The 19,588-nt window shown below is 42.4% G+C and overlaps 1 protein-coding gene across 2 annotated transcripts in view; it reads right to left on the minus strand.

The window, feature by feature from the left end:
- The window catches only part of PSEN1 (presenilin 1), a 30,644-nt gene extending 11,612 nt beyond the window's left edge, over positions 1 to 19,032 (minus strand). The window contains exons 1-5 of one of the 2 annotated variants that reach the window (XM_033146360.1): positions 18,928 to 19,032; positions 8,778 to 8,908; positions 5,407 to 5,445; positions 2,689 to 2,948; positions 1,409 to 1,550 (exon numbers count right to left, since the gene is read on the minus strand). In XM_033146360.1, coding sequence (XP_033002251.1) covers positions 1,409 to 1,550; positions 2,689 to 2,948; positions 5,407 to 5,445; positions 8,778 to 8,861 — 525 coding nt within the window. In that variant the 5' untranslated portion in view covers positions 8,862 to 8,908; positions 18,928 to 19,032. The remainder of the gene's footprint in view (positions 1 to 1,408; positions 1,551 to 2,688; positions 2,949 to 5,406; positions 5,446 to 8,777; positions 8,909 to 18,927) is intronic. The other variant, XM_033146369.1, reaches the window with a different exon arrangement.
- Positions 19,033 to 19,588: the final 556 nt, after the last annotated feature.

Here is a 19,588-nt window from a genome sequence, read left to right on the forward strand (position 1 = left end):
CTATTACACAAGGAATATAACAATGAAAACTGAAGCCTGTTTTTCTGGGGGGGGGGGAATATTTTTCTTTTATGCACACCTAAACTACTAATAAAAAAGAAAATTGTCATTTGTTGGTCAATAAGACAAGAACCTGGTTCACGTCACAGTAAACCATGGCTTACCATGATTGTGGAAATGTGCTGGCTCTCAGATTGGCTCCTTCTGGGGTTTTTTAGCTGAGTGTGTGTGGCAACTACGCCAAGGTTTGGCTTAACATGCCATATGGAGATGATTATACTTGACAGCATGGAGTACATATATATTCCACAGTAAAATGTGTTCATTTCATAAGAACATGCAGTCCATGACAAAGGGAGGGAGAACCAGCATTATGGACAAATAAAGACTACAAGAGGTCCAAATAACCTGTTATAGGATTGGGCTGGTGGTTTGGATGATGCCTGTGGGTCCCTTCCAAGTCTGTGATGATGTATCTGTTAGGTTGGAATCTAGCAGAGGGAACCACTGAACCGGTCAAGCCAGTCTCTCTGTAAGATTAGCTGGGCTTGGAAGCACCCTTCAGCTACAAAAGGAAAGAGTGACCATATTGCTATAGAGACAAATGAGTGGGCCTTTGCCCCCTTCACCTGGCTGAATGTTACATCATCCTAGAAGTACAAGATTAAGGAAAACATCAGTAAAGAGTGAGCCCTTTGTCTGAAGTCTGGTCTGGAGCTAGAGGAGGAAGCTGGAGAGACACAGCAGCTTGACTTGCTCTGTGTGATGAATCCAGAACTATGACTTTGGTGACTCCCGCCCTCCCCTCCCCAACCTGGACTGTTAATGCTGTGAGCCCTTCCATCTTATTCTCATGTAGTATATATGCATAAATAAAGCAATATATCCCAAAGACACCACAGTCCCCATTGACCTTCATTCCAAGGAAACTAAAGCCTGGGTAAGCACTGCCACTCCTGGAGTCTCTTACCGATCAGAGATTGGAGTGCATGCAACAAAACCTTTCTCTAATAGGTTGGGTGTTTTTTTTGCACATTTCCATAACATTCCCAGCTTTTAAAGGGTGCTTTAATTTAATTCAATATTTATTCTTTCCCTGAAAACAGGTCCACTAAATTAAAGTAAAAAAATACACATTAGTTGCCGATTTAGATATTCATGACTATCCTTATCTATAGTGAAATATCGAAAAAACAGCAATTATTATTATTATTATTATTATTATTATTATTATTATTATCCTGTGCTGCTCTATCACAGCTGATCTTTAGCTTAGGCACTGTTTTAGCAACTATTTTGGCTCTTTGTACGCTGAAAGTATTCCAAGTATGCTATTAGAAATAATGAGACAGACATGCTGAAGGCTTCAATAACAGCCTCCATACAGTAAGAGTAAACCTGAGCTCACCTTATAGCACCTGTACTTATAAAGCACAACCAGGAGTATGGTCATGATAATGATGACGCTAATCATAATGGCAGCATTGAGAATAGAATTCAGAGCCCTTTGTCCAACTGTTTCTGTATCTTCCGTGAATGGGGTGTAGATGCTGCAATAGAATACAGAAAAAAAGTAAAAGGTGAAGTTTGTGCAATATGAATGTGTTCTTAAAATGTGGTAAGTTTTTGAGTAAGTGCAAGAGACCAACCCTAAGGAGAGTTCAACAAATAAGCAAGCATTAGTACATACAGTACATACTCTGAGCCATAATTCTTCTAAATACAGTGGAACCTTGGTTCTCAAACTTAATCTGTTCTGGAAGTCTGTTCAACTCCCGAAATGTTTGAAAACCAAGGCGCGGCTTCCGATTGCTGCTGGCGCCCCGGAAAAAATAGCCAACAGCCGCATCAGACGTTCAGCTTCTGAAAAACATTTGAAAACCGGAACACTTACTTCCGGGATTTTGGCGTTCGGGAGCTGATTTGTTCGTCAACTAAGCCGTTCGAGAACCAAGGTTCCACTGTAATGCCTTTATGCCCACACCATCTAGTGGATATGGAATGAATTACAATTTAATATTTCATTCACTTGTGAACAAAACCAAAGGCAGACACAGGAAATATGTTGTAGTCAGAAAGCTTACTTTTTGTAGTGAGGTTAATAAAAGATTACCATGCTAAAAAAAATCCTTAAGATTGAGGACTTGAGCATATAGAATAAAAACTTGGGTTATTTATCTATAAAGTACTAGGTGCAACTTGACTTTACATGGGAATGCAACATTAGGAGCAATGTTGCATGTCATTATAACATGAGAAACCTCAAGTTGTCCTTTGGTTTACGGAATGTCACTGAAGGTATAACTAGATGTAACAGAGTACCGTTTTATAATATGGGTCATGTTTAGAACAGATTTAAAGTGGGACCTGGGTCTGGAATGGTCTAAAAAAGAGAAGTGGGAGGAAGAAGCAGCTTAATCCTTCCCCTCCAAAACTGCCTCCCCGCAGTTGCTTTTCTCCTGGTGGAGCTCATTTCTAGTCTCAGAGCATGGCCGGGAGAAGAGCAGCTAGAGAAAGGGTCCATCCGCCCCCCGCCCCCCCCCAAGAAAGCACAACTAAGGGAACATTTGTCTCCTGCTTCCTGTTTGCTCAATGTATGACTGCGAAAGACTGGTGTAATGGCAGAACACAAAAGGGGGGGGGTAGATATCAGAGGACATCAGAGCCAAAAAGAAAAATAATACATACAGCTGTCCATCCTTCCGCGTATAAAAGCTGACAGACTTGATGGTTGCAACAACTACCACCATACAAAGCGTGACTGGTGCAAACAGCATAATCACATGCTTTGCCCCGTATTTCAGCGTCAGCTCTTCATCGTCGTCATCGTCATCCTGTTCCACCACTTGCCGAGTGCTGTGCTGTGGCTGCCCGTTAGAGGCTGAACCGGGATTATCGTTGCCTCTTCGATCGCTGCTTTCATTACGCCGTCTTTCAACGTTGTCATTCTACAAACATAATTTTAAAAATCCCAGTTCCGTAAACACCTGCATGCAACGTGTATATTCCATGTTGTAATCGTAAAGGGCAGAGCTCAGTGAGTAGTCTGGCAGCATTTGATGCTGCAGCAGTGCTGAAGCTAAGTGGGCGTGGGCCCCGCCTGCGCCCAGACAGGACATCGCCAGGAGCCCCATGAAGTTGCAGGTTATAAGGATAATAAAATTATATTACTAACGGGCAACATGTGAAATAAAGGAAAGATTCAGCTGAAAGGATCTAAAGACCAGCAAAGCATCTAATATACAGGGGCAATTAATGACAACAGTCACACTGTAAGAAAAAGAAGTGATAAATGGTAAATGTGCACTTGTAGATGAAGCAGAAAGAAAGCATATGTTAGGCAGGGCAGTCAGTGTTACAATCCTCAGGGGTAATTATGCTAATTAGACAGATATCAGTTACCTGTATTCAGTTAATTAGTGTACCATTTCTATGTATGTGACAAATGCCAAAGTTAATTTACGTCAATAATTTTGTTTACAATATTCTTACTTGATATTGCTATTTACAAATGTGCAAAAAAATATATGAATCAGCTCTTGGGGGAAAGAGCTTTGGTCAATTTCAACCTATTAGTCTCCTCGTTCCCCAACATGATCCCTTTTCCCATCACTTTTCTATCTGAAGCTTCTTTACAACCTGAAGAGATATAAAAATGCTTTAAAATCTGCAATTTACATTCAGTATTTTAACAAGGAACACACAAGCACATTAGGATTCATGTGCTTAAGTTAGTGGTGCGCATCTTTTCCTTCCACTAGGGCATTTAGTAAATAGCAGCCTCTCGTTCTGCCACAGCACCTTTCCCTTAAGAAGGACTTCATGGCATAAAGTTGAGGCTGTGAAATAATATGGCTGTGTCAGATATTCTTCCCATTTTGTTTTTGGATAGAAAGCAATGCATTTGGATTCGAGTCCCAAAGTATTTCCTAAAATATATATGCAGGAATGTTTCCCCACTGCCTTCTCTTTACGCCAATGTTTTCACTCTGCTGTACCATTTACCAAGTCTGCTGTACCATTTTCTTTCTTTCCTCACTGCACTGATTTCCCCCTCAATTAGTCATACAGTGATGATGTAATGAACAGGATGACATCATGAAGATACAATATCAATTTTGGCTAGAGGCTGGTATCACGCTGAACTGAAATGTTGCCATGACCCTGAGTCAAAGATTTCCTCCAGCCTTTTTGATACAATTACAAAATATAAAATAAATTAAACTGGGGAATGAGTTTGCTTTTCAATGTTGCCAAAAATGACATTGAGAAGCGCCTCCCTTTCGGTTGAACACTATGCAAATGTACTACACCTTCTGGTATGGGGAAGGTAATAATTTAGAGCAAGGTGGGAACAGAGGAAGCAGGAAAATAGGAAGCAGATATAAGCAAGAAGACTTCAAAAATTTCCAAGATTTTAATTTCCTTCCTTTGGTGTACTTGCATTAGGTATGGTGTCAGTGCAGCAACCAATTTTGTGCTCTAGCAATGCTGTGCTAGAGGGTCCAAGCTAAAATCTATATTCTCAACAGCAGTAACAAAGTAGGACTGAACTTATCCTTAGTTCCCGTAAGTGCAACAATATCCATTCCTACACTTTTGCCTCCTCCAGTTACTTTTTAATTGCAAAGGGAGCACAGGCCAATTATGAAAGGGTATTGGAAATAAACAAGTACGGCATTACCACAAGACAGGAGCAGGTACAAGAGCAGTAATACCTATGCTTATGAGATTGTGGAGGTTTGCAGTGGTGGCATGAAACATTAGCTTGTATGCTGTTGTAGCATTCAAACGTAATACACCATATGAAATAATTTCAATTTAGAGAGGAAATAATATCTAAGTAAAACTACTCTCCCCAAAGCTGCAACATTATAGCATAATAAAAGAATACAGATCCCAGGAATACAAATCACAACCACACCCATGATCCTAAATTTCCTCTCCTGGTGAGAGTCAAGTGCATCACATTTTTATTTAAAGAAACTGAAAATAACTTTTGTTGATGGATTCAAAGAAACATCTTTGGCCCTTACCTTGGAAGAAAAAAAAATTCAGTATTAAGTACAATTCAAAGACACTTGCAAGTGAATGTTGATGACTGCTTCCTACAGGGAGTTAATTTTCACAGGCTGTATGAACTAAATAGTTTTCGTATCAGTTCTTCTGAAGGGTGGCATGATGGGTTTTGGCCACAAGTACACAAAGAAGGGGAAAAGACATTATGAAATGGTTCTTACTCCAAGTAAGAACTGTGCTGAGGGTTGCAATTCAGAACAGAAGATAAAATAATGCACAACAGTGAAACCTGCAGGCATATCTGAGCAAAGATGCATTTTATGACACTGGGGATTGTGTCATATTTGTTGCACTTTGTTCCAGTACAGACAAAACACAAATCCCTACCTGATTAGCATTAAACAGATCACAGGTCAGAGGTGCCACCTGCAGTGGAAGCAAAGGAACAGATTCCTCAGTTTCATCAGCCATTATGGAAGCAAAGCCTTGAAAGAGGTTTGAACCAGACCCTTGTACTTCTGGTGTGTGGGCAAGAATGACTGTATATCTTCAAGGTGAATGAGTAATACCAAAGATAAACAGCAGCCTTGGCAACTATCAAAAAAAAGAGTTAAATATCAAACCCAAGCAATAGTCCCAAAGGTGCAGAACTGGGACATGCGAACTTCCTGAACTATTTCAGTGCCTTTTCACCCAACTGGAAATGCAGAAGGCAGCTCCAGGAAAGAGATATGATGGTGTGTAGGGTTTGAAAATTTTGCCAAATTTTGGACTTCCACTGACTCTGAGGATTCTATGTAGGATGAGCCTTGGTTTCTGCAAGGAGTCAGCATAGTAAGTGAACCTTTTAGGGGGGAAACCTTTATCCAAGTACGGCTCTTACCATAAATGGTTTCCAAGCAGCATGTGAAAATGGCAATATTTGAAACACAGATTCTGGGTCATTCAGTATAAATTAATGTGTTTACTATCTCTTAAGATGCAAGAGACTTTCAGGGAAACTTGAAAAACTTGTATCAGGAGTTGGGTGAACTAATGCTGAGAAACCTTCACATTCAGTACGGAAACTTTTGGGAGGCCTGCTTGGCACTAAGGTTTCAAAAAGATGTTCAATGCATTGGAACTCATGTTGAAAAGCAATGAACTGGTAACTGATCTTTGTCAGGAAATTAGGGAACAATAATATTTAAAAAATGAAGCTGTTCCTGCATGCTGATTCTGCGTATACCTGCCAAGTTAGCATCATCTGGACTGGCCACTCAGAATGGGAACCATACCTATGCATTTATTTTAATAAAAAATACTGACATTTCCACTTTTATGGCACAAGCTGTTTAAGATTTTGTGTTTGGCCCCTCATTATTCAGCATATGCTATGATATTTCTGTAAAAGTCCCATTCTGAATGAATATAGTACAACACAGTTAAAGCCATAAAAGACATGACTTTCCCTGCATAATGTATTGCAACATAATTGGTAAAGCTAATGACCAAATTGCCCATGAAGCCTTATGAGTTCTAAAATTTCACTGAGGCACAGAGACAAGGTCCAGAATTTAGCAGTGACCTGATGAAACAGCTGAAGCTTTGAACAAGTAAGCTAAATGACCAGAAGAGATGACGCTCATGTGTGTTGAGATGTAAAATCCTCTCTTGGCTTCCTTGACAGCTTGTAGGGCTCCAAAACTGGCCCAAGCAGCCTGCAATTGCATATGGCTTGAACTGCCATAAATTTAACAATGTAGAAAGTCCCGAAGTCAAGACTTCAAAGCATCTTGTAAGGCAGTATTATACAAAGCCCTTATCCCACATTTTAGCATTGGATTCCAAAGCATATCCCTTCCTGAATCAAGAAATCAGAAAGGGGTTTGCCTGTAATTCTGCCAAACTGAGCAGGTTTTAACATTAACTCATAAGGTGATGAGCAGGGAGTTAAGTGACAAGTGACATCAGCTGATGAGCTGGAGGGTATGGTTTGGAGGAAATGGCCCACGGCCCACACTAATTTGGATGTAAGGCCAACTCAGATACTATGGTTTGTTTCTACCTATGTAGCAGAAGTGGGTAAGAGCAAAACATCCAGCACTGATATGTTAACCATAAACCATTAACTGTGGTTTACTGTGACAGGTGAACAAGGCCAGTAATTCTGAATATGAACTAGATCATGCCGCTTTCTAGTGAATTCAGATCTTCAGAAACTTTGATTGAACAAGGCCTTTTTCGTTTATTTTATTTAAAAGATAACCCACTTTGCAGGCTACACTACCCTCATAAGGTAATTTACAAGACAAGGGTTTAAAGCAAGAAGTTTTCCAGAGTTACTTCATCAGTCATCTGCTTTTGAGCCCAGATTGTGGTTCTTTATCAGGCAAGTGAGAATGGAATAGTATGTTGCAAATACAGAGGATACTACAAGTACAAAACTTCAAGCAGATGCCACAACACAGTATGCAGTGCCAATTTCTTAAAGTGTGATACATCAGTTGCACCATTAAATTAGCATTATGTGTAGTAAGAGAAGAAAAAGAAGGAACAGAGCCTCCTCTGTGGTGGCGCCCTGTCTTTCCTTACAATCAGCACCAATGCTATCCTCATGTTGGTACCAGGTTAAGAGTTATTTCTTTTCCCAGACATTTTAAGTTGATAACTGTTTAACCTACTACCTGCTCTGTTGTTTTTAGCTACCCTTTTTGCTTGATGGTATATTTTAACAGTACTGTTAATTTTATTATTACTTTTTGTTCTGTGCTCCACCCTGATATCAGTACAGATAAATGGCAGATTGTAAATATTTTAATACAACATAAACAAATAAATCCTAATGTTCACACCGCAAGTAAATAAATAAATAAATAAATCTGTACTGTCTATGAAAACTAAGCAGTACAGTGGAACCTTGGTTCCCGAATGGCTTAGTTGCCAAACAAATTGGCTTCCGAATGCCGCAAACCCGGAAATAAGTGTTCCTGTTTGCGAAAACTTTTCAGAAACCCAATATCCAATGTGGCTTCCGCTTGAGTGCAGGAAGCTCCTGCAGCCAATCAGAAGCCGTGCCTTGGTTTTCGAATGGTTTCGGGAGTCAGACGGACTCCCGGAACAGATTAAGTTTGAGAACCAAGGTACCACTGTATACAATCTGATAACTTAATAAATCAAAGTTAAAGAGTTTACTGGTCACTGCTTTCTAAAGTAGTATAATATGCATGTGGTGTGAAAGATTTAGCAAAGAATGAAACAGGAACACCCCCCCCTTAAATGCATTTATATTATTTTTATTATCATTTACATTGGTATCCTGTCTTTCCTCCAAGGCTGAAGACAGCACACATGACTTTTTAATCTACAAAACAACTTTATAATGGTAGGTTAGGCTAAGTGGACAAAGATCACATAATTAGTTTATGGCCAAGCATGGATTTGAACCTGGTCTTCTCACTCCTAGTCCAATTCTCTAACCCAGGCATAGGCAAACTCGGCCCTCCAGCTGTTTTGGGACTACAATTCCCATCATCCCTGACCACTGGTCCTGTTAGCTAGGGATGATAGGAGTTGTAGTCCCAAAACATCTGGAGGGCTGCCTTTGCCTATGCCTGCTCTAACCACTACACCTGCTAAATGTTGCTTTCTTCATGACATTCAAGATTACAAGACACATTTAACAAACAAGGGGTTTTATACAATCCTTCAGCATTTTGTAACACAGCTACCATATGTAGTTTATAATCTGACATGTGAAAAAACAGTTCCTTACGTACAGTATTGGTCTGATGGTTGTCAGGCAAGTTCTCTCTCAGCTGCCCACGCTGGACTTGTGATAAGTGTGCAGATAGTTCTGCCATTGGAACTTGGTACTCCACAAACGCTCCTTCTTCTTGAGATACTGCAACTGTAATTTTTTTTAAAAGAGAGAGAGTCTGAAATCCTTTGTTATCTTACCCTGAACTGAAATGATGTTCTTGCTTTAGGCTGTTAACACAAACCAGTTTCTAACCATTGGGTTGAAAATTGTTTTTTTGTCACTCCCTATGGTTAATTTTGACATCGAGCAGAGACAGTGCTAACCACAGCTGGCCGCAAGACTGAGGAATGCTCACACAAGATGAACCTGTGAACTCACAGAACACACTCAATTGTCTCTAAATCATGGCTAGAAAGTTGAGCAGTGTTTATGCTTGAAGCAGGCCAATGAACCCCTGAAAACTAAATGGTGCTCAAGACAGGAACATTTGCCTAGACAAACATGCTGTCTGCCATCTTCCTTCAACATATCTACCTCCCCCACAAAAAAATCTGGCATACCAGGAAGTGTGAAAGTGATCTAGAATTTATTGCTAGTGGTTAAGGAAGCAACTCAAAAGGGATAAGAACAGAATTTAAAATAATTACATCAGAAAGAAACCAAGCTTTACATGCAACCATCTGATACATTTGTTGTTCTCGTGGTTTCCTAAATCAATATAAAACATTAATCTAAACCACCATTACTATTACCACCATTTGCCAAAGTTTGATATGTGCTGTACACACAGTTTGCAAGTTATATTAGCCAGAAATGGGGAATAACGGAAAAACCCAGGATTTATAAATATACAATTGGCCTGCTACCTACATTAAGGTTCTGTTGCAGGAGTCCGCGCACAAAGGCAAAATCGTGCAAAGTATGTAACCCCGGAACTGCCCCCTCCTGCACTGCAGAGGACTGCTTACCAGGATCTGAAATCATGAGAGGACCCTAGGATGCTACCAGAGCCCTCCTGCAACCTTCCCAGAGCCCAGTAAGCAAGGAAAGCCCACTGGGTGAGTGGAGCGAGGAAAAATAGATAAATGGACAAATAGATAAATAAATCCATTTACAGTGGTACCTCGGGTTACATACACTTCAGGTTACATACGCTTCAGTTTACATACTCCGCTAACCCAGAAATAACGCTTCCGGTTAAGAACTTTGCTTCAGGATAAGAACAGAAATCGTGCTTTGGCGGCGCACCGGCAGCGGGAGGCCCCATTAGCTAAAGTGGTGCTTCAGGTTAAGAACAGCTTCAGGTTAAGAACGGACCTGCGGAACGAATTAAGTACGTAACCAGAGGTACCACTGTATTGCGAATCTATCAAAATCAAGACAAGGCTGGTTGCAGAAAGGCGCTGCTAAGGTACTGGGTTTTGAAAGAAGATCCTAAAGATGGGAGAGGTCACTTAAACTGGGGGATAAATGTATAGGAAACAGTTTGGCAGTTTGGAACCTTAGGTGCCACTGTATTTATTGCTCACCCACCTAAGGTTCCAATCACGAATGTAAAGTAAGTATAAGTTCTTTGTCCAGTGTATAGAAGGAAGGGGAAAGGTATGTCAAATGGCAGCAGAAGTGTAAGTAAGTTGAGACAAGGCTGGTTGCAGAAAGGCTCTGCTAAGGTACTGGGTTTTGAAATAAGATCCTAAAGATGGGAGAGGTCACTTAATAAACTGGGGGGGGGGGAATGTATAGGAAACAGTTTGGCAGAAGGTACTGAGCACCAGGGCTGGGTGATAACTGGTTTTCAATATTGCAATATATCACCAGCTAAACATCACGATATATTGCTATATCATGATATTGTTAGGATTATAAGTAGCCTCAGTTGCTACAGCTTGCTATTTTGATTAGTGTAAATCACATGAGTGTCTGAGAGAGAGTGTGGGAATGGAAGACTGTCTTATCTCTTCCGCCAAAGTGTAGTTATTGTACGTTTTCGTTTCACTTCTGCTGTGTCGCAGTTTGGTTCTTGTTCTGCCAGAGCTCGGAGAACACAGACGTGATAATGGAGTCTCTGTACACAGACTGTAAATAAATGTAGTTTAGTTCTACAGATGTTTCGTTCTTCTTGCTGTGAGATGCTAGAAGACATGTGTGCTCTTTTCATAAGAGAAGGGTCGCAGATTTTAGGTACTCTGGACTGAAGGGTCATGCCAGCCAGAGAGAGCCATCGGGAAGACACTCAGGGGTTTTGGAGAGAGCATAATTTCCAACAGATATCTGAAACAAGGAAGGAACTACGCAGAGGTAAATAGGACACTACCACTGCCTCCCATCACTGCTGCGAGTCATTGCAGGCCACTGCCATCACTATCACTGCCTTAAGGCCTTGCAGGCCACCACTGTTTGTGCTGCGGCTGCAAGGCCTTGCAGGCTGCCACTGCTACTACTGCCCCCTCCAATCATCACCACAAGGACTCAGGGGTGGAGCAAGGAGGGGGCGTTGGAGGCGGCTCACCCTGGGTGCCAACCTGGAGGGGGGCGAGACTCGGTGTCCCCCTGCAACTCCCAAGCCGAGCCCCGCCGCCCGGCAAAAAGCCTCGTTGCTTGGTGAGGTGGCGGTTGGCTTGCTCGCTTGGCTGGCGCTCACTTCGCTTTCCTTCTTCTTTCCTCCAGGCCAGCAGCAGCAGGAATGGCAGAAGCAAAGTGAAGCGAGCACTGGCTGCGCAAGGAAGCCAGCCGCTGCTGCATCGAGCGACGAGGCTTTTTTCCTGGAGGCTGGAGGGTGGCGGGGAGAAGCGTCTCCTCCCACCCACCCACTGGCTGGTGTGACACCCCTCCCTGGCCTCCACGGCGCCGAGCAGGTTTGCTGTGCTGGCGCTTCGTAGCGCACATGCGCAGTGCCGCTCCGTAGCGCACATGCGTCGTGATGCACGGCGCATGCACTACGGAGCAGCACCCCGCCCCCAGGGGGTGCCCCCGGGTTTGCCGCTCCGGGTGGGCAAGCGGCTCCCTTCGCCAGTGCAAGGACTCGCAGGCCACCACTGACTGTGCTGTCACAGCGAGGCCTTGCAAGTTGTCAGCTCTACTGCAGAACATACCGCGGTCATAGCCAGCTGTTTTTGCCACTGTTGCTTCTGGCTCCCGCTCCTGCTTCTGGCTTCTGTTTCCTGCTTGGCAGGGGGTTGGACTGGATGGCCCTTGTGGTCTCTTCCAACTCTATGATTCTATGATACCTGCTGGCAGACTGGCAGTCCCAGATTATTTGTATTCACTATGACTCATCGCTGTACTTCGGATTGTCCTGCATACTACAATTTGGTAGCCAAGCCAAAACCAAAAGTCCTATTGGGGTGCATTTTGGTTTGCCTGCTGATGAAACTGACTGTGTGGTGATTGATAGTATTGTCATTTATCCATTTTAGACCTCTTAAGTAGTAGCAGTTGCCTGGACATTGTCCTCTTCACATCTGTATAGTTTCATCCTTATTACAGACGTTGTGGTGGACTGCAATGTTTAGCTGGTGATATTGTGTGAGGTTTAGCTGCTGATAACATTGCAACGTTTAGCTGGTGAGTTATTGCGATGTTGAAAGCCAGTTACCGCCTAGTCCGTACACACATTGTGATCTGTGATATACTGACAGATCAAATATTATGAAACAATTATCACGAGGTGAACTTCAAACCGGTTTTGGACGATATATCAATATATTGCCCAGCCCTACTGAGCACAATGGAAAAGTTCCACATTGCTAAATGGAAATTACTTCTAAGCCTTAGCTGTCTGCAACATAGAAACATGGAACTGATGGGCAGTAGTAAGAGAAACAGATTCAAATGTGACAGCCATTCAAGATTTCTAACTGTTATCTAAAACAATGCAAACACATCCTCTGAAAACTAATTAGAATAATATGTACACAATAAGATCTTATACTGACAAGTGGTAATTCTGAAAAACCAAAAGGATGGGAGAAATCTTAGTTTTTGACACATAAAAGTAAGAATGGAAGAAAAGCCAATCAGCTCTATTGGGTGCAACATTATTACAAAAAAAATGTTTTGCAAAACCAGAGCCAAGAGAACTGTTTCTTAAACTTCCAAACACACACTATCTACACACTAGCATTCTTAAACCTATGGCGAATGCAATTATCCCAATAATAACTTGATAACACACTAATTAGTTGAAATCAGCCACCCAGGTCTCTTTACTATACCACTGGGACACAATCTACTCTGCCCTTCCATCCTCTTCTTTGGATAAGGTCGTTTAAGAATCAAGCATATGTCTGTAGGAAATTATGTAAAAGATAGGATATAACCAATAGAGACAAGGGAATTTTCAACCCTTTAGACCAGCCTTTCTCAACCTTGGGTCCCCAGATGTTGTTGTACTACAACTCCCATCATCTCTGGCCAATGGCCCTGCTAACTAGGGATGATGGGAGTTGTAGTCCAATGACATCTGGGGACCCAAGGTTGAGAATGGCTGCTTTAGACTTAATTCATTCTATACACTAAAAAAATACTGTTTCAATAATGTGCCTGCTCTGAGATTTAAAATAAAAAATAGCTACAGAGAAGAAACACTTCATCATCATCATGAACAGATGCTCCAACAAGGCTTTGGGGATGCAATCAAGAATGATAGTTTCTATACATTCCACCCTGGTGGCAAGATTGGTAGGCTAGCTGATATGTATAATAGTAATCCTTCTTTTACTGACAAGTTTGGCCAAGCTCCACCTGAAGAATGTCTAGAATAAATAATTGCATAGGCTCAGACAGTTGATCTTTGCTTTCGCCTTCACTGAAAACTGTTTAAGATTTCAGTGTTCCCTCTGTTCTGACTTTATTCTATGAGACATACACACATGGAATATTATTAACTGTCCAGTAGGACTGCATTAAACAATCACAGAGAAAAATTTAAATATATAGTCATAGCATCTATTGTTGTTTATTTGAGTTTGTATTCTATTAATCAAGTCTAAAGAAGCAATGTTTGAGTAGTAGTATACTGTAATTATATTTTACTAAGAGAGCTAAATAAGACTCCATACTTAACGTATTTTTTCCGTGTATAAGACTAGGTTCCCCCCCTAAAAAATATCAAAAATTAGGAGGCATCTTATTCACGGGGCTATCTCCCCCCATTTTCTTAAATCTGAGTCCCCCCAAATAGGGGGTGTCTTATACATGGTGGCATCTTATAGATAGAAAAACATGGTATTTCTCCACAGCCATTTATCACTGAAGGAATGCAATAATGGGAAAAGTCAGATATTTCAACACCATATGTAGTAATAAATGAGCACCATCTATTAGTAGACAGTTAACTTCTTTCTGGTTTGGTATTCTTGCAGTTAACATTGCCAGTTATTATTTTGATGAAAATCAATAGAATGGAGGAGTGAATGTGGGAGGTGGAGAATATTATAAAGAAAGGATGTTGCAAATGCTTATAACAGAGTCCATAATTTTCTTCACATTTGTTAGATGAAATAAATGATATACTTTTACTCAGACTTTACTCAGACTGATTCTTTGAAAGAAGTGTTGGTACTCTCACTTCCGGCGGCGACGCAATCGCCGGGTGGTCGAGGGCTGCTTCGGGTCCGAAGCGCCCTGTCCATCCCGGGGGTCAGGAGCCCCGCTACCGCAAAGCGGGGCTCCGGTTGGGGTGCGGGAAGAGCGTCCCGCACCCTGGGCTCCCCGGCAGCGCCCGCGGAGGCTCCGAACCCTTCCCTCGCTCCCCCTGTAAAGGGGGAGTGGGGGTGAAGGGACAACCGGAGCCGGGCTTCGGGGACATGCCCCAACCGGGATGCAAATGCGGCGACAGAGCCCGCGGTGAGCGTCTAAGTTCTACCTGTGAAGAATGGAGCTAAAGGAACCCGGTGGTCGTGAGTAAAGAATTTGAGTAGAAATCGTGCTTTTGGGACGATCCGGGGGGAAGGAGAAGGGCAGCCTGCCTCCCTCCCTTCGAGCTCAAGAATCTAACCAATTTGAGTGATTACTGCTACAGAACTGGTTACAATGTATTTAAAATCGACACATGAGACTGGCAAACTTTTCTTTCGGGAAGTTAACTAGAGGAAAATATCTCCATTTAAAGTTGCGGTATTTGCGCTCCAGCTCAGGAAAATGGCGACGAACAAAGAGGGGAGTAGAAATATGACACCCACTTCCTCCTCCTCTGCCAGTATGTTGGGTTTCGTCCTTGAACTGGTATTGAACTCTGGACTAACGGATGAACAGAGACTCACTGCCTTGAAGGTGGAACTGCTTTGTAGAAAAGTCAAAGTCTTGTGTGGGGGTCTGAAATGGAACCAATTGCCCACAGAGGAGGCTTTTAAAACTTTTGACATTTTGGAAGAATGCCTTGCCAAGGAGCTGAGAGGGTTGATGCAAAGTTGGAGAGAAATGAGTGAGCTACTTCGGAGAAGAAATTCGCTTTCTGGGGGTGGCAGCCCCAAGGCGACGTCAAGATTTCTTATATCCAGTCCCCGAGGTGTGAGCTCGGGGGCCAGGGACAGAGAATTAAGGTATTTACAAGAAGAAAAGAAATGTTACAAAGAACCGAAGAAGCTGAGAGATGATGAGATGGATACCTCTGATCTCGTGGCAAGGAGAGATTTGGACTGTGCCTGGATCTGTGGACGTTTGGAGAGGGAAGCTACATGGAAGTTTAGTGCTGAAGCCACCAGGAGAAGAATAATGGACAGAGGGGGTGTGGGGTGAAGCATTAAGTAAAATTTAAGGTAGCCTGATATGGTAAACTGAAATCGGAGGGTGAATACTGTCAACAATTTTCTGTTATATTTTTTATTTGAACATGAAAGGAGATATTTCAAGTTATCATGTTATTAGCAGCAATCTTAAGGATAGAAGAGATAGATTTGATCGAATGAGTTGTGAAGATCTGTGAGGGGGAGTATAAGTAAAGTGAATTTAAGTGGATTAAGTTTATGGATTAAGAGGATTGAGATCAAGATGTAGATTAAGATAAGAAATCGATAAGAATAAATGAAGAAGAATTATGACGAGGTATTATTATGATGATGTATTTTTAGTAAAATGTTGAAGATATAATTGATTGTAATTATACAACTGAATTTAATTTCTTTTTTCTTTTTTAGGAGAAATGGTTATAAAATAGATTAAGGATATAAACTCGAAGGTGAAAAGGCAGGGGAAGTCAATAGTCAAGATATGGAAATAGAAATTTTTTTTTTTCTAGAAAGATGCAATAAGAAAACTTGACATTGTTTGTATTTGTTTTATTTGTTTTGCATTTGTTTAATTGTAGGTGTGGGTGTGGGTATATGTTGTTATAGAAAAATGCCAATAAATTCTTATAAAAAAAAAAAAAAAGAAGTGTTGGTACTCTCTTCTGTAGTATTTCCACTGAACTTTCATAAACTATGTGGAAGCAACCTAGAAACAGCCTCTAACTATAAGGGATGCATGCATTAATTAAGAAATGTCTCAGATATGGACAAAGTGGATTTTAGAAGTTATTGCATGCATAGAACAATGAATGAGAATTAAATTTTAAAGGAAACAAACTAGAATGATTGGAGGGAACTGAGAAATGAAGCTGGTTTAAAAACAGGAAGAAAGTGCATGACAGGTTGTAAATAGGATAAAAACATATTAATGCTTTATTATTTCTGGTAGAGGTGATATGTTCTTAAACAGGAACACTTCTCTGGATATTTATTTTCAGCACAGAGATGCTTTACAACACAAGGCCAGTAGAGACACAATCTTGTTATCAGATCAACTCCAGTCCGGAAACCTATGTCCCCACTGTGGAAGGATGTGTGGGTCCAGAATTGGCATCCACAGTCACTTATGGACTCACTGTTAAAACTGTGTTCATGGTATATAATCTTACTCAGCTACAGGTGATCCCCAAATAAGTAGTAGTAGTAGTTTTCTGTTGTATCATTAAGGGTTGGTTGTATTTCTTTTAGATGCTAATCTGCATATTAGCAATATTCTATTATCAATTTTATGTCGTGTGGATGCTCTACTATTATTGTGACCCACCCTGAGATTATTTTTACAATGAAGGGAGCACTATAATTTTTGGAAATTAATCACAGTTAAGCAGCCAGGAGTGCACCACAGGACTGAATCCTTTCTCCTTTCTAGAACGCAAATTTGGCTTGTTGGACCTAGCTGTGCTTAGCTGCTACAGATAGCAACAACTAGCGCCCTCCTTAACAGAGGATTTCAAACTAGCTTCAAGTGACAACAAATTAGTATGTTAGCAGTGACATTAATCATGGTTGGAACTAACCAAGGTTCCTGTGCAGTGTTCTCCTAACAGACATTGTTTGATTGGAAACCACTGAAACAAAATGACAGGAAAACATAATCCATTGCTTAGCAACCAATCAATTCACGAACAGTCTAGACAGATTATGATAGTCCTGCCAACTTTTTTGAAATGTGATAGTAATAGCAATTAGAAGGAGCTGTGGCCAATTCAAATGCACTAAAAAGGAATCCTGTGCATTACCTCATTTTCATTTGTTTCCAGGAGTGCTTAGAATATTACTTACCTCAGCTTGGAATATACCCCAGTTACACTGCTGGGTTCCATATTTCCATTGTCAATGCCAATTAAAACCCTACTTTACATATGATAAATATATAAAGAAATAAGGGAAAGTCAAACTTTCTACTATCCGGACAATACAAATGATTTGCACTTACTTTTTACAATTTTTAATATGATTAGACTTTTTTTTTAAAGGTCTTATACCATCCAAGTCATCTACAACCCTCTCCTATCAGATAATCTCCTCAAAACCCTATTTTTAAAGGGGGGTAGCAAAGCAGAACTAAGACCAAATTTAATCTGTACAGCCAATCAGAAATATGTGCATTGCTGCATATTTCTGCATCTTGTTGATAAGCACCAGTTTAGAGGCCTCAAGACCTCTGGTGGGAAGCGAAAAAGAACTCGCTAACATACTTCTAAAGCAGCACTTACGTCTTTATTCTGAAATAAGTCAGAAAACTACTGAACACGAACAGCATGATAACACTATGCCAAAAGAATAAGCGGTTTAAAAAAACAACTCAGAACTTTCAACAGACAGAAGATTTCCCCATTACCACATCCCCATGATGACATAAGCTCCAAGTTTCCACATTCTGTACAACTATAAAAGACACAGAGGGTAAAAATCAACTAAGCTTTACTCAGAGTAGGCTCAGTGAAATTAATGAACGCAACTAACCCCATCAATTCCAGTGGTCTACTCTCTGAGTAAAACTTAGAATACCACTCAGAGCTTCTAAAGCCTCTGCTAGCATACCAAGTCCATTCTGGCTATGCTGTACGCTCAAAATCACCTGGGAATAAATCCCATTAAACCTATCCATTCTTAAGGAAATCAGCCCTGAGTGCTCACTCGAAGGACAGATCCTGAAGCTGAGGCTCCAATACTTTGGCCACCTCATGAGAAGAGAAGACTCCCTGGGAAAGACCCTGGTGTTGGGAAAGATGGAGGGCACAAGGAGAAGGGGACGACAGAGGACGAGATGGTTGGACAGTGTTCTCGAAACTACTACCATGAGTTTGACCCAACTGCGGGAAGCAGTGGAAGACAGGAGTCTTCCTGGCGTGCTCTGGTCCATGGGGTCACGAAGCGTCGGAAACGACTAAACAACAACAAACTTAACGAGGCTTACTAATGAGTAGACACGCCTAGGAGTGCACTTTAATTCAGATTTCAACACGCAAACACACTTCCGACACTGACTGGAGTCCCGCCCTCTTTCTGGGGCATTTTCACCCACGAAGGAAAGGCGGGGAGGTGGGATTCCAGCCCGTATTGTTTAAAGTGTCTGAAGCCAGGAGGAGGTTTCGTGTGGGGAGGGGCATCCTTTCTGATTTGAGACAAAGAGGGCCACGGAGGTGTGAGGGAAGGCTGGCTCCGGAGGAGGAGGAGGAGGGACCCATGACTCCCCTCGGAAACGCTCGTGTGAGTAAGGGGCCAGAGGTGGGGGGACGTGACGAGAAGAAGGGGAAGGGACCCCATCCCCCCGAAAGAGGAGCCCCGAGCGCGGCTTCCTTTCCCCCTCACTGGTCTGCTTTTCTCGTCGCGCTCTTCGCAGCTCCCCCCCCCCCCGGGCCTACCTCTCCTTACCTGTCCCCTCTCGGAGCCGGTCCCACCGGTTTGTTTTCTTCCCGACCCGAATTCACAGCACAACCCCCTCCCTCCCACCCCCTCCTCCCGCGACGCGCACGGCGCTTCCGGCCGAAGCCCCGCCCTCCATCCCCCCTCCCCTCGGGAGTCGGCGCCTCGTCCCCGCCCACTCACACTCTCTCGGGGTGGTGGTGCGCCTGCGCAGCCGAGCTTCTCCTCGGCGGACCGCGGCTGTCTATCGGAAGGAGCGCGAGGCCGCGCAACGACAACAGCTGCACCAGTCGCCGCCGCCAGAGGAAGCGGGCGGGGGCTGATGACGTCAGGAATCGCTGCGCCAAAAGGCCTCTTTAGTCCGAAGCAGCTGAATTCGGAGAAGGGTTGCCTTAATCTGCACGTTTCTCTTGGAAAGCAAGGCCGGCCCAGGCATTCTGCTGCCTAAGAGTTAAAAGGTCCTCGCTCGCTCGCTCGCCCGCCGCCTACCACCGAAGTGTAGGTGCCTAGTAGCTAAGGTTGGTCAGGTTATATTGGCTCAAAAAGGGGATAATAAATACATTAAAGCTCAAAACCAGCTGCGTTCTTTCTGAAGGGCTGCGCATTGGGTTTAATTTGGCCGAGAGAAAATACTAGCTCTTCGTGGAGGATCAACAGTGAAGTCGCTCCC

This window comes from Lacerta agilis, chromosome 1 (genome assembly GCF_009819535.1).
Source record: "Lacerta agilis isolate rLacAgi1 chromosome 1, rLacAgi1.pri, whole genome shotgun sequence".
Taxonomy (NCBI): Eukaryota; Metazoa; Chordata; class Lepidosauria; order Squamata; family Lacertidae; genus Lacerta; species Lacerta agilis.